General features: G+C 34.9%; 1 protein-coding gene and 1 long non-coding RNA gene across 4 annotated transcripts in view; one reads left to right on the top strand and one right to left on the bottom strand.

The window, feature by feature from the left end:
* Nucleotides 1–13,397, top strand: part of LOC145678558 (uncharacterized) — a 154,708-nt gene extending 141,311 nt beyond the window's left edge. Inside the window, exon 3 of the long non-coding RNA XR_014130405.1 lies at nt 11,634–13,397. This is a non-coding gene — a long non-coding RNA (uncharacterized LOC145678558). The remainder of the gene's footprint in view (nt 1–11,633) is intronic.
* LOC145678557 (uncharacterized) overlaps nt 1–16,117 on the bottom strand; it is a 112,807-nt gene that overhangs the window by 65,610 nt on the left and 31,080 nt on the right. For all 3 annotated transcript variants that reach the window (XM_081748850.1, XM_081748848.1, XM_081748849.1), the window contains 2 exons: nt 14,129–14,231; nt 1,123–1,257 (listed from right to left, as the gene is read on the bottom strand). In XM_081748850.1, coding sequence (XP_081604976.1) covers nt 1,123–1,257; nt 14,129–14,131 — 138 coding nt within the window. In that variant the 5' untranslated portion in view covers nt 14,132–14,231. The remainder of the gene's footprint in view (nt 1–1,122; nt 1,258–14,128; nt 14,232–16,117) is intronic.

Raw genomic sequence — 16,117 nt, 5'->3', positions numbered from 1 at the left:
ACACTACAGTTAAAGACAATCAAGCAGGGTACCATAGCAAAGTTTGATGAAGCGCGACCCATGGGAGCTAACGCCCTGTAATTATGGCATATGCTGTACTTTGCCCTACTCTTGCGGACGTTTACACAATCTTGCAGAAAAACGGACATCACTGTTTGCTTCCGGGATGCTAACATTACACATGCTATGCTTTTTGTGCGTATTCACCCGTTCGAGCCCAAGTACTTTCCTTGTAAGTAAAAGCCAACAAAATAAACTTTTCTTTCCTCGCGAATAACAAATTTTTCAGGAAATTTATGACAGCGTTAAAATACTAAAGTACCTTTTTCAGGTGACGTTTGTAATTATTTCTGAGCATTTGCTTCAATTCAATCCAACAATTATAATTTATATTCAAAATCAAAATGTGCGGTTGGTTTGTTAATGTTTGTTCAGCAAAACGATGTTATCGATACATTCTTCCAAAACATGTAGTGTAAAGATCATAACTTCAATTTTGTTGATTTGTCGTCCCACCGCCCCACCCACGCGACGGCTCTGAGTAAGTTATCCAGTAATTGTAAAAATAAGTAATATTTCATAATTTTATTATGAATACCCCTCCAGTGAGCGTCAATGAATAGTCAATAATGAACGTGAGTGAATAGTCAAATTTAGGCATCTAGTTGATCTAATGGCGCAGATTATATCCACGATAAGGTGGGAACATCTATTTAATTAACTTAATAAGCTACATCATACTTTTATACATAGTTTGTAGATATTAAATTATTAATTACACACATTCAGATATTGAGAAAGAAAATGATCTTTATAATTAGAAAAGTTTCAAGAAATATATATCAATAGAATGTTTCAATTTCTAAGCAAACGTAAATAGACTGTCTCTTTGAAATAAATTTTAGGAAATTTTATTTCTTAATTACGGATAAATTTTAATAAATAGTACATAGAATTTAAAATATTGAAAATGTAAATTGCTCATGAGAAATAAAGGAAGTAATATTTTCATTTCAAATTCTAGATCGTTACTTTTAAAAATTCTAGGTCGTAAAAATTAATACAATAAGAATTAAAAATTCAGTGAACAGAATTATATACATAAATACATAGAATACTTACGTTAAAATGTTCACCATCTGGATTGCATTTTCCTTGAATCCTGCGTAAACGTACATCTTCATCTAGTTTCTCATAAAGCGTTTTCATGAAAGCGTCACGATCAAATGAATCTCGTTTCCTATTGCGAAATTCATCCTAATATACAAGAAAAAAATTGCTAATGAAAGTAAAAAATAAATATACAAAAACAGTTACTTGTAAATAATTCAAAGTTACTACATTTCGCTTTAATTAAGATAGATTAGTTGAAATGTAACATTCTCTTTTCAGCACCTAGACTTTTTAAGACGAGAATCTAAAGTTTGAAGCGGAATCGAACAGTATGTGCTCTCAGTTGGTACAGAAGCCAATCGCACTAATCATTCACGAGAAACTGAGTTGATTCTGAGTTTAACGTCCCGTTCAGCAGCGAGGCTATATGAAACGTGGACCTACTGATTAACGTGGAATCCGAACCACATGAGCTTCTGCCGGGAATGGAACCCGGGTCTCCCACGTCACGAGAAACTCTAAATCAAGTTAGAGAAGCATGCTATTGTTACTACATTTCAAGAAATACATGCCCCAAAATCTATAATGCTACTTATGTTAGTCGTTTTTCAGTGTGTGTGTGTGTGTGTGTGTTTTATCTTTTCAGTTAGACAAGGAAAATAAATTGATTTTAAGTCTCGTACATCATTCATCAAAAGATGGTAGCAGGCGTCCTATGTTAGATGAAACGTTTGGAGTTCAGCAGATTGTTCGAACGCAATGTAAGGACACTCAAAAATGACACAGGGAACGTGTATATAGTTGTGTGAGGAAATTTGAAATCTGAGGAACATCGAGTCCGTTTTCCAGCAATGCTGTATTATTGGTATGATGAGAACCTAAGGAAACTGCCTGCCAGAGTGGCAACGTTTTCTTTGTTTTGTTTTTAAATTTAACAAAAAGCTAGTTACCGTGTGGAGCCCAAACAGCTGGTGCGATTGGAAAACTTCTATCATTTTAGATTGAGAACTACCTATTTCCAATAACTTTCCTTTCTTTTCATTTTTTCGTATCTTTACTCATAACGTGGTTGGAATATAGCCCAGGATGTTTTATATATAAAGATCAATAGAATTGTAAAATTGCATTGACAATTAGCATGTATTAACAATGTAATTGTATGATATTGTTACATATTACAAATTTATTTTTTACATTTTTTTAAAAAGAATTTAGTAAGGGAATAATATATTTTTGAAGATTACTCAAAGAATATTTTAAATTTCTTTTTACAATCAATAGAAGCCATATGTACATGTGAATTTCTATATAGAAATATCAGTAAAATAAATGTTTGCATATACAATAGATCTACCCAGTCTGTTATATAGGCAAAATAATAAGGTTTGTTAACTGGTATGGATAATTTCAATATTGTTTTTGGTATAGCAGCAATAGTATGCTGAACATTAAGTGCGGCCTTTTGCCCCGCTTTATTCTGCTAGAGAAGAAATATCTCCTCCAGTTCCCTTCCAGGCGGCAACGTACCAAGAACTGACGAAACGTTCCCACGTTGGACCGCAATGGCTATACGTTGTATTAAGAAGGATGCTGAACGAACATCTCCAGAAACGATAGATATACGTTTGCCTACCTCTCTGATAAAATCAAGGCTTCTAGAACCCCATGCCCCACTGGTCTCGATGGCTATTGGAGCAAAAATAAATCAGTATATCTACCAGACGAAAACTGCAGATTAGATTACCAGGGAAAGCAGGATTTATTCTTTCGTTCTCTCTTGCCCAACTGCGCCCAAAAGTTTATGAGAATTTCGAAAGCCGCGAGTTCGGACCTCGGAGTCATTAGAGTTTGGGATCAATCATTGAGCGCGAGTCCTATAATTCGCGACCCAGAGCCCTAATCCGAAGGAGACTAATCGAGGACAGTGTATCCAATCCCTTAGTGAACGCTAGACTAGAAGCAAGCTTCATAAGAGATGGCGAGCCCAAGATGGAGTGAGTACGAGCCTGACAAAACGTAACGGTCGTTGAGACGATTGAGCATGAGCCTCATTGAACATAGTGAGCCCCAACTGCAAGACGATCATGATGTTAAATGCATAGTCGGGACAACCCGGGAGATTAAAAGAGCGGAAGCAGGCTACTGGCCACATCGCTTCCTCTATGGCAGCGTCTTGGAAGTGTGCAACCTCACCTTAGATCGCCTGTGGACTACATTGGCATATCGTGAATACTGGGTGTACTTTTTAATTAATAGAAACCAAGTTGTAGAAGAGTAAATAATCACCTTAAAACGCCCATGTAATTTTACATCTGTGATTAAACACATTTCAATATGGTGTACACACAAACTGGTTCAAGTTACTTTAGTTTTTTTTCATCGTTGAGTGAAATGAGAAAGAGAATCATATTTTGTTAAATTTCTTTTTGTATCACGTATTTTCATCAAAAAGTGACAGCTTTTCACAAAATTGAGAGTGACAAGCTTTTATACTACTAGTACTAATGATAGTAGTAAAAAGTTGGGGTTTTCAAAACGAAACCATAGTAGAATAAACAAAATCAATAATACGGTTGTGTGTACGTACGTTATAGGGGAGACCGGGGCTGGTTGGCTAACTTTTCATTCTTTATTTTTTTTTTATAAGCAGATAGTGCACTGTATTGCAATGTATTGGATGTGCACGGACAGACCAACGTTTCCTCTAATAAATTTAATTTTTGTTTTTGTTTTGTTGCTTACAGTTTTCGATAAATAAAATTTTCTTTCTTTTAAAATGGAGTATGCCAACCGACCCCTAGTAAGGGACTGAGTGGCTGATATTGTGGGGCTAGTTGGCATAGTTTTTAAACATAGCAAAATACAAAGAAAAATTGGATTTATTAGTAATAAACGTTATTTTTCTAAATTTTATTATATATATTGCAATGAAGTAGGCTATTTGAAATTTGAAATGACTTTTATTCACAACATTTATAATAATCAGCATTATGAAATATGAAAACTTCTTTCTTTCATTCTAGCTTGATTGTCATGACATTGAAAGCTACAAGATTATCAAACCACATCAGTTTTAATAGGATTTGGTGTAGGTTAATTCTTCATATTATTTGAAAATGTTGTTAAAATAACTGGACTATCAAGAAACGTAGGCCTAGTTTATTTCCTACTGTTCATAAAGTAACCAAGAGAAACTAATATAGCTATGTTTTATCTGAATTATCGAGAAAGGTAATTTATTTCCTACTTTCTACAAAGAAAGAAAAAGCAATAGCTTGGCCTATATTTTTATAACAAAAGGGCTCATACAAAATACTCTTGATTCTGAGAATTAGGCCTATTCAGAAAATTCAGAGTCCGACATCCAGTCTTATCTCGATTTCTAAATTTTGACAGTAATCCAATATGTGCATGTTACTCTATAACATTGAAGTAAAAGGTTGATAGAACTGTAAACAACATAACAATAAAACAAACAATGTAAAAATAAAAGTAAAATAAAATAAAATTCCACACGAGGTTGTTTGGCGCACTTGCCAACCAACCCCAAATACTATACGCCAACCAATCCCAAGCCCATGTTGCGCAACAAAGTCGTAATTCTTGATGGTTACATTTGTGTGCTATTCGTTGGTTTGATCGCAACATTTCAAGCAATACCAAATATACAAAAACATTCATTTACAAGATTGGCGAGCAGTATCAAACCAATTGTAAATCATTTGTTGGTTTGTCACAATATTCCAAGAAAAAGCATATTTATATACAAACTTATTTTTCACGCTAGCAGCTATATTGGATCACAGATGATACTCTTTGATATTTTGTGGATAAGGTCTATCTGCTATTAACCATAAACGTAAATACAACATTTCGCTTCTGCAACACCAGTAGTTTGAGCTGGACATGCGTTCGATACATAGTACGGCATTTTGAACTCAAGATGTCGCGTTTTTGAACATTTCGCATCTTTCCGTCACCTACTGATCAACATTCATGCCAAATCTGGTTTTTCTAGCTTCAGCAGTTTGGTATGCCTATCCTTTTGATATACGTTTTAGGTGGCAATCTTTGATTCAAGGTAGCCATAGATTTTCAATTAAGCTTTTGTTTACATTTTGAACCGCCACCATTTTGCACAGGATTTTCTTTCTTTTAAAATGGAGTATGCCAACCGACCCGACTTGCTCCATCTTCTTTCATTTAACAACAGCTTTTACACGATGTGCTACTTAACCCCTCTTGCCAGTTGAAACTTTTTTAGTTGGACTTCACCTGGGACCCTGTGGGACCCTGGGACAAGGCGTTTTAATGTAAATCATTGTATTTTGAAAATAATATCACATTTCCTTTCCTGCTTCACATTTGTCTCATCGTTTCCCATTTATAGGAGTGGCCATGGAAATTCTCAATTAATCTTTTGTTTGTATTTTGACCTGCCGCCATTTTGCACAGAGCTGTCGTAGAAAGTCGAGACTTGCTCCATTTTCTTTTATTTTACAACAGCTCTTAAACAATGTGCTACTTAACCCCTTTTGCCATTTAAAAATTTTGAGTTGGACCCCGTCTGGGACCCTGCCGGGAACCCTGGGGCAAAGTTTTTTTTTTTACCCGAAAAAGTGTGTCCTTAAAAATAATGGGCTATGTGTTCGCCGAGTTTTCCATTTACCCAACCGTTTCCGAACAAATGACTCGATTCATACTATTCTGCCAGGTAATTTTTTGTAGCTTTTACATTACAAAATATGTTATAACTTACAATATCCCACCCAGTGGCACGTATAACTTTGGAATTCGTCTAGTTATAATATATCAAATACAGACACAATTGTCTCGTTCGTATCTCAGCGGAGCAACTTCGTGACCCTCACTTGTAAGATTTTAGGATAAAATTTTAAGGAATATGAACCATCTTATTCACCTGTTATTCTCATCACACGTCTCTCTCACTCATTATTCGTCGTGGCTGATACTTGTTTATTCCGTCTTATTCCACTCCTCTTCCTCACAGTCGTACACATCAACTTTTCCCCTTTAGTTGGCATTTGAACACAGAACAGTGTCTTTGGTATGTAATATTTACTTTTATATGTTCCACCTTTCAGCAGCATCGGCTGGTGGCAATTTATTAAGTAATGGCAAAGCTATAATAATAATAATAATAATAATAATAATAATAATAATAATAATAATAATAATAATAATAATAATAATAATAATAATAATAATAATAATAGATTTATAAATCCACTACGTTTTTCTCTACAGTATTTATTTTCTTTAAAGTTTTAACTGAACATATTTGTGGCCCAGTTAAGATGTGGGATTTTGAAACTCCATGCGACGATGTTTCTTGCTGACAAAGAGATCGATGATTTTTCTTGGTCAAAATTATTATTGCCTTAACAAAAGTATTCTCACAATACAAGATGGCTTACACTGTTAACAGTATTTCTTAGAAACATGTTATACAGAACGTTCTTGAGAGGTAGGGAAGTACGTCGTATATCTCTTTAACTGTTTGGGATATCAACTTTCAAGTTCCTGTACCCCACAATTTTATAATTTTACAATTAACTAGTTTCTAATCCATACTAATAAATCCAATTATTTAGTCCTTTTTACAGTTAACTAACACAGTAGTGGTTTCAGAGCATTTCCTCTGGGGAAATTTGAATAAATGAGGTTGAAAGCAACACTGCAAAAATAATAGTAATCCAGGTTGGACTCGACTGAAAAATGCTCAGAGAGAAGCTTCCTAACTCCGGAGGGATTTACTCTGAGCCAACACCTACAATCATTAGTGACCAGATATGTCTACTTTCGATATACTCTGAAATCAAAAACGTTCTGAATCCACTATCCAAAGAAATGGATTGTAACTTTTAACGTTCCATAATTGAAGTTGAGAAATGGAGTAAAAATCAATTTTATTTTAATAAAGAAAGAAAAGTGTACGTGCATTTCAAATTGATTTTGTTTCCCGTTCCCGCCGCAAAACTTTAAGAGAGAAAAAAAAAAACGCGGCATAAGCATAAAATTGTTTAGCTGTATGCAGTAAGTTTTTATTTAGCAATGTGTCCTTTCTGAAACAGCAGTGGCGCAAGAAATTTTGAAAGAAGTAGTGTCGTACACAAGGGGAATTTTAGGGTTCTAAGTCCCCCTTGAACAATATTAAATAGTTACCACATTAAGTTACTAACATCTGAAATTACATGAATATGGCAATTTGATGCCCCTTGGCAAACTTCAGAGTGCGACACTGAAAAGAGGTATTTGGTGAAAACCGCATATTGTTATTATTAAAATTTCCATTCTACAGCTTGTACTACGTATGCATTAATTGCAAATTCGGAGTGAAGCGATAGACCTTTATTGATTACACTGCTCTAAATGATTTTGCTGTAATAAGGTTTTCTTAATGTTTTTGACTTGAGAAATCCAAAAATGTAGTTAGTTTTGCCCTATCACGTACAGTTTTCTTAAAATAGAGGGGAGGGGGAGAGGAAAATAGCCGTATATATGTATATTTCAGAAGAAGTACTTATTATAATTACAAATATAAAAAGATACTTTCTATGCCATATTCTTCTGATTATCTTTGAATTTGTAATAAAAGACGTGCAGTTACTTATTCTGCTAACATTGAAAAAATATGTACTGTATCTGGTAGCACTGAATGATATCACAACGCGTTACACGTTGGGAACGCAATAACAGCGCTGTGTAAACTGTGATTGCGAGAACTATACTGGAGAGGAATGGAGGAATTTAATTGATTCCAACAAGAGAAGTCTGAACGGTCTGCTTCTTCACAACAGCAACCAACAACCCTCTGTATACCCATTATTCATTCTGTACATTTAAAGGAGAATTACGAAAATATGGAAATGTTTTTTTTAAATAAAATACGAGGATCATCTGTGGTTATTGTGCGGCGATCTGAAGGTGATATATATGCTTCTTGGACAGCAGTAAGGGTACACCAAATATCAAAGCCACATTTTGCGAATGGAACAGCAGAGAACGCGATAAATACTGGACTCAAATTAATTGTCAGGAAAAGCCGCAATATAGTAAGTAAAAATGTGAAAAACATCTGCCTCGTAGACCCTTCAAAAGTCATATTACCACCTTGCATAATAAACAGCGCCTAACGAAACAATTTGTCAAAGGTCTGAATAAAGATGGGCAGTGCTTCCAGTGTCTAGTGGCAAAATTTTCAGAACTTTCAAGTGCTAAGCTAAAAGATGAATATTAATTGGTCCTCAGATCAGAAAGTCTCAGATCAGTCAGACTTTGAACATTGTATGATAAGTGTTGAAAAGGAAGCATGAAGTGCACTCAGGGACGTGTGTCATAATTTTCTCGGGAACAACAGAGACGAAAATTACAAGTACCTTGTATCTAATATGCTCCAGAAGTTTAAAACGTTAGGGTACGAAATGAGTCTTAAGATTTATTTTCTGTATTCACATTTAGACAGCTTTCCTTCTAACTTCGGTGATTAAAGTGAATAACGTTATGAGAGTCACCAGGACATCAAAGCAATTGAATTCCACTATCAGGGACGTTGGAGAACAATAATGTTAGCGGATTATTGTTGGACGTTGGTACGTGAAGATTCATGAACTACTCACAAAAGGAAGTCTAGTGTTAGGAGCTTCCAATTGAAAAGGCAGAGACAAAAATTAGGTAAGTTGTTTATCAATGACCTTCAGTGACGTAAATACGCTAGTTTCCGCTTGGGGCAAGAACGCACCTTAGCGCCCTCTGACCAACCAAACCAAAACGCTCACCCAAATATTGGCCCAATTTTGGCCCTCCCAATCCGGCGCCCGAGGAACAAGCCCCGTTTGCCCCCCTAGTTACGTCACTGATGACTTTAATTATTTAGAATATCGATGTTCAGATTAGTTCTGACGCAAAATAATGTTCCTTTGTTACAAATGTATAGTCATAATGTTAATCTATATTAGAAGCGTTGCTGTGTAAATAACACAATTTACGCAATCATGTTTTCCGATTTGTGAAAAAACTTGACGTGATGGAGGAAAACTAATTTCATTTTCGTAATTAGCAATCTCAAATTATAAAATCAATTGTAAAATCCAAAACAGCTTTCTAAAAGTTTCATTTTGTCAAGCAGTGTTATTTATAGATTTTTTTAGTACATCAATTGTTTACGTGAACGAACACGGCATGAAAATAGTTGAAGTTGGTATATCAGGGAGAAGCATGATGAGCTTGACAAATTTATTAGCAGAACAAAACGAAAAGGGCTTTGCCCTATTTCTAACGCTGATAATTCTATTTTCCATTGTTTACAATGAGAATTCACCCTCCAAATGCTTTTCCAACTTGAAGTCTATGAGCATCCTGGTTTTCAGTGATTATTCCTCAATGGTATATCCAATCGGGACATACGACACCTTACGATATCAGCGCGCGCTCTCGAATCATCATGTCAAATTTGGTTAAGAATGTTTCAGACATCTCGGAGGTGTATCCGAATGTTTAAGTCAAGTAAAGAGAAGCTTCGCTTTGAAAAATTGTATTCGCAGAACAAAACAAAAAGGCTTTTGCCTTGTTTCTAATGCTGAACTTCTATTTTCCATAGTTTACAATGAGAATTCGCACGCCAAATGCTTTTCCAGAGTTAAGTTTATGTTGCAAGAGAAGTTATGGATCCAGGATTTCGTATTGAGGGAGGGGGAGGCGTGACACGAAATACTGTGGTTACCACACCAGATTCTCGATCATTTTACTGGCAACATATATTGGTTTGTTAAGACAATAAAATGAGGATATATTATTATTTTAATAACAAAATATGAAGAAATCTCCAGTAAAAGAATATATAAAAAAGTATTGAAAAAGATTTTGCAATATCTACGTTCCTTCACCTGTTCATTCAAATATAACAATTTTCCTTTCATTATGACCTGAACTATCATAAAAAGTACATATCCACTATTATAAATAGTACGTATCCAATAATGTCTTTAAAATATGTTACAATATCTGTGTTCCTTTCTCTGTTGAATCATATGTTAACAGAATTATTTTTCCACATAACTTTTTGTTTTTATTATTCCATCAGCTATTATTTGTTCCAAATGACGAGTTAAAGAAGCAGTAGAAAACTGTTTTTGAAATACCGGTAACATGTTTGATACTGCAGAGAAGCAATGACGAAAAATTATGATTAAAAATGTCCACACCATTACAGAACGGCACTATATTTTCGAAGGCGTGAAATTTCCCTGACTAGTAGCAGAAATTCTGAGAATTCCGTAATTTTGCTTGAAATTTCAAATTCCCTGACTTTTCCAAGATATCCCGCTAATTTGCAACCATATATTGCAAGTAATTAGGCTAATGCGTTCCTCGTAAGGCTAAATTGGTGAGGAAACAATGAAAAGGGCATATGCTGACAACCTGTGCTCAAGTTTGCGTCTGACTGGCTACTGCTTATTTAACTTGTGATTTGGAACAGACAGTCAATAATTTCCTCATTCTGTCTAACAAATATTTACAAAAGTAATCTCGTTTTCCTTCTTCGTGCCATTACATTTAAGACCTAGTCAGGGGTGAGGGCCATAGGATAGTGTGCAGATATCAGAGCCTTGCTGTAGCTTTTTATTTTTAACGCTGATTCTTCTTTTACTCGTTTCTTTTTGTTTCATCCTTCCTTAATTTTTCATTTCTGGTTCCGAAGGAGGGGTCCGGACCCACCCCTGGGCTAGGTGCCTGTTCAATGGTATGTCCGATCGGGACATGCGACCCCTTACGACACTCAGCGCGCGGTCTCGAATCACCACGTCAAATTTTGTTTAAAACGGTTCAGGTATCTCGAGGAGTATCTGGATATACGAACGTCTAAGTCGAGTAAAGAGCAGCTTCTCTCCAACAAAACCTGTATATAATTGAATTTGAAGTAATTTCCTTTTATTTTTTACTCACAAATATCTGGCAGGTGTGGGAAGGTGTTATTTTGGTGCTGGTGATGGCAAGGCGCACCATTACAGAGTAAATCTCAAACAATTATTATACCTGCTGTAACACATATAGGTATGTTAGTTCGTTTGTAGATCTACTAAGAATAGATTGAGAGCAGAATATAGATCGAATATATTGTGTCAAATACCCTTGTCTGTTCTTCTTGTAGCCCTGCGTAGTGTAGTCGCTAACGTTCTTACCTTTGGTGCATGCAATTCCGGGTTCGACTCCTTGTGCGACACTCGGCCGGAATGCCAAATCCTGAGTGAAGTTTTTCCTGGATTTTCCTCATTCATACCACGCGAATGCCGGAATGCTTATTTATTAGAAATACATAAAACAGGATTACCATCACAACCTCGTAATGTGGCGCCATCACATGAATATTGTATAACATTGCATAATGACTACATTACGAGGGGCGAGGAAAAATGATCCACACTTAGAACTTTTGTGTTATTCGCTGTAGTTTAACGAAATTTTATTTGTAGACTAATAACATATTTTTCTCGTTGTAGGTTTGAGGACTTCAGATTCTGGTCATGCCTACCCGAGAAATGAACATTTAAAATGATGAATCGTTTGGAAAATTGGTCAAGAGTAGGAGTCCAGTGGTGCGGTTCCTGTGGGCCAAATGCACTATACCTGCTGACATTCATATTCAGATTGTGAAGCTGTATTGAGAAAGCTTAATTTCAAGGCAGCATATAGAAAAGTGGTGTCGGGCCTTCAAAAAAGGACCGACCAGTATTGTTAATGAAAACCCTGAACTCAGCGGGGTATCCAGTACCTCAACCACTGACGTTCACTTTGCTCGTGTGGATTAGTGTATTCGTGTGGACAAAAGAACATTACACTCTGTGACAGTAGAGCTGGCAACATTGCCTATCGTGCGTGTGTGTAATCAGCATATAGTCACTGGTTGATAGGTTTTCGTAATAAATAATTTAATACAGTTAATGCGTTAATTATTAGTCAGACAGCCCTAAAGTATAATAAGAAAGACTAAAGGCTACAACATATGGCGCAATGAATACTCTAGTATCCAGGTGGACATGACGTTACTATTAATAACATAGCTGTTCTGTTGGCGAGTAAGTGGTTTTCATAACACTGCAAAAATGGAATCATCACGCATTGGAGATTGGAGGGAAATATCCAAGCTTCGTGGCGACGTTTTAAGCAAAGCTTCACTATATATATATATGAAGGCTTCAGGTAATAGCGCTAAAGCGGATGATGTAAAGGTCGCTATATTACTTAATGCAAAAGGTGACGAAGCAGTTGAACCTTTTTAATATTTTTAACTTGACTGATGAACAACGTAACAATTACGAACAAATAGTCAAAGCTTTTGAGGAATATGTCATTCCACACAAAAATGTGGTAGTGGAACGTTATGTGTTTAATTCCCGCATACAAGAAGAGGGTAAAACTTTTGATTCCTTTGTGACTGACCTAAAAAAAACTAGTGAAGACATGTGACTTTGGTGAGCAGACAAATAATGTAATACGAGATCGTATTGTATCAGGTGTTCGTAATAAAAAAAAGTACAAGGGCGCATGCTTCTGGCTGGATAACTTACATTGGATAAAGCCATAGAAATAGGGAAAGCAGCAGAATTGTGTAAACAGCAAACTGAATTATTACACCATAAAAATGATGCTTCGATTGGAGTCATAAAGAAAAGTACAGGGGCAACAAAAAGTGCAAGTAAGTGGAAAAACAGAAGCAGATGGGTACAGGAAAATATGTAAATAAGGCACGTAAAAGTGATAGTATTTCACAGTTAGTGTATTTATGTAAAAAGTGTAACAGGTCGCATAACAAAGCAAATTGTCCGGCGTTTGGTAAACAGTATAAGAAGTGCAAGGGCTACAACCATTTTGCAGTGAGGTGCAAAGTCCATAAAGCGAGTGCAACATAACCAAATTCAGTCGGAAGCTTGACTGTGATTTGCAGTGACATCGTCTGCCCAGGTTTGTCCGGTTAAACAAGTGGGAGAAGTGCGTGAATGGACTGAAAAGGTAAATATGCAAGATCAAAACGTTAAGCTCAAGCTTGACACGGGAGCGGAAGCTAATATACTTTCGTTACAGGTTTACAAGCAAATTGACTCAAAAGCACAATATAGGCCTACAAATGTGATGTTGGAAGTTTATGGTGGTACAAAAATAAAACCGCTTGGTATTGTAAATCTGTGTTGAACTCACAGAAAAGTAAAAGCGAACATATATTTTTATTAATTAAAGACAACAATAATGCATGCAAACCATTAAGTCTGAATGGTTGTGTAAAAGTTAGGGTTAATAGAACGTTTGTCACTAGACTCCCTAAGTGTTGTAAACAAAGATGAATTTTTAAGGTACAACAATGATGTATTTCAAGGTGTTGGTAAATATCCTGGTAAATTGCATATTACGGTTTACGAAAAGGCACAACCGATAAATAGACCTCTCAGAAGCGTATCGTTGACAATCCAGCCAAGATTAAAAGATGCGTTAAGTAAGTTGGAGAAAGAAAGAATCATCTGTAAAGAGGAAAATCCTGGTGGGTGAGTTAGTAATTTAGTTATATTTGAGAAACAAGGTGGCTCACTAAGACTGTGTTTAGATCCAAAAGACCTAAATAAAGCATTGAAAAGAAATTATTCTTTGCTTCCGACAGTAGGGGAAGTTAGTGCAAGGTTAAGTAATAAAAATGTATCTAGTGTTCTGGATTAGAAAAATGGGTTCTATCATGTACAATTAGATGAGAGGTCAAGCAAATTATGTACGTTCAGTACTCCTTTCGGATGCTGGAGATTTTTAAGATTATCAGTTGCTTCAGAAATATTTCAGACTGAACATTTGAAGGTAAATCTTGGTATGCTTGCTTACTTCTTCTAGTTTCACAATGTGGTTATTGTTTGTAATTTTGTTAATTCCAGCGTAAATTGGTCCCACAGATGATATCTTAAATATTGTCAAACAAATAAATAGTAGAAACGATAATATTGAATACAGCACTTACCATTGTTTTGTTGCTTATTGATGAAATAATCAGCTTTTTCCAATTTATGCCATTCAGTGAATCTACCACTGCTCTAACAGAATCACGAGCTCAGTAATTGACTCTGTAAAAGTAAAACCAAGAAACACAATTAAGTGACAAAGAAAGAAAAACACTGCATGTTCATATTTGAAACACACGCAAAGAACATCACAAGATGATAGATAAATAATGGTAATCTATAATCTTAACCGTCCAAGACTATAAACATAAGAGTTACGAATATATTCTAGTACTAAAAATACCACATTTGATAAAACTTAGAATCAATTTTAAAAAAGCTTTTTCGATTTGTAGCTTGAAAATATCCTTTAATGCCATAGTAGCAAATGATTATGTGAATGTAATCATTATTCCCTTTAACTGGTTAACTATTTTGAATGTATAATGTTCCGTGATTGTGTAGAAAAGTAATAAAAAATATAACAATTGTTTGATGATAATAATATGAACTTGAAGTTAGCAGCAATTCCTATATAGTTGGTGGTGATGAAGATGAATATTAACTGTTATATTTGAAAATGAAAATTAAACACTGAAATTATTTTTTATATAATAAATAAGAGAGATGAGTTTTAATAATAGTGGTATTAAGAAAGGATTTCTCTATAATAAAGACGAAATTAGTTTAATTAATAGTAATGTTAAGAAAGGTATGAAAAAATGAAATTGAATCAAGTGGTGAAAGTAGAAAACAAGATGAAAAATTTAAATAAATATAATGTAGTCGAATTAGAGATTATGTAAGGACAAAGATATAAGAGGTTATTCTTGTTTAAGAAAGGCAGAACTAATTGATCATAGTAAACAACATGAGGATAAGCAAAGTAGATTAACACTTTCCCAATTATTTTCATTTAAACAAAGTGTATTAGTAGGGTAAAATTAGAGGTTGACCCGGAACTAAATACTATTGAAAAGTTCTTTGGGATATGAAATCAGGTAGCTATGAGTGAATTAACCAGAGAATGCTAAAGTCTGGAAGTTTGCGAAATTCGAGATATTCCAGGTTGAAGTTGTAACGCAAAATGGCTTTTTGAAACAAATGCTACTATTGAAGTAATACCAGTTAGTACACACAAGTTGTTTTATGCATGCAGTACAATATATATTTTGTCCGTAACAAGACAGTGGCAATTTATAGTCAAAAATGTGTTGAAATTTCAATATTGGATGGTTATACACAGGGTGACTCAAAAGTCGGGCACGATAAAACAAACGGATAAAATATGCATCTGAGTCGCGAGGTAAACATGGATGAAAATAGAAATTCAATATTTTCAAACGTAGTTTGCAATTTTGTAAAATGAAAGTCTCCCCAGCGCTTTCACCATATTGCCCCTGAGTCACCTTAAAAAAATTCGAATTGTTGTTTTCGGATTCCTCACTGTAAAAATAATTAAAATATATATGTATGAATTCCCATTTCACTATGATGATTTATACTTCATAGCCTGTTTCTATCATGTATGAATACTTTATTATTTGATTTAAACACAAAATATTTCTATGAATTCTCTTATAACTAAATGTTTCGTTAATTTCAATGTTTTGTTCCTTGTTTCTGAACCTTGTATGCAAGTAACTGCAACCAAGTTGCTGGTTATTATTTATTTTGTTTGTGAAGTTATTCTCTATATGCTGTCTTGATTGCATTCCTTGCCAATATTTATTACTCCTTCACCTCTGTACATGCGAGTCCTAATGACCCGTTCCGTATTCGGTTCACTAATAAAACAAATTTTGATCACTTTCCTTGCTAGAGAGTTCTAAGTTTTATTGCGCATTTACTTTAATATAAGCACTACTTTTTATGAATTCATATACACCATACACTTTTTACATTATATACAGTACTCATACACATTCACACACGTCCCACTGCGTTCATTGCGAATTCCTTCACGAATTCAGAGTTTACGATACATACACTTCAATGTTCCGGTATAT

This window comes from Thermobia domestica, chromosome 2, assembly GCF_964235325.1.
Source record: "Thermobia domestica chromosome 2, izTheDome1.hap1.1, whole genome shotgun sequence".
Classification (NCBI taxonomy): domain Eukaryota; kingdom Metazoa; phylum Arthropoda; class Insecta; order Zygentoma; family Lepismatidae; genus Thermobia; species Thermobia domestica.
The sequence above is the reverse complement of the archived record's forward strand: the minus strand, read 5'-3'. Positions and strand labels throughout refer to the sequence as shown.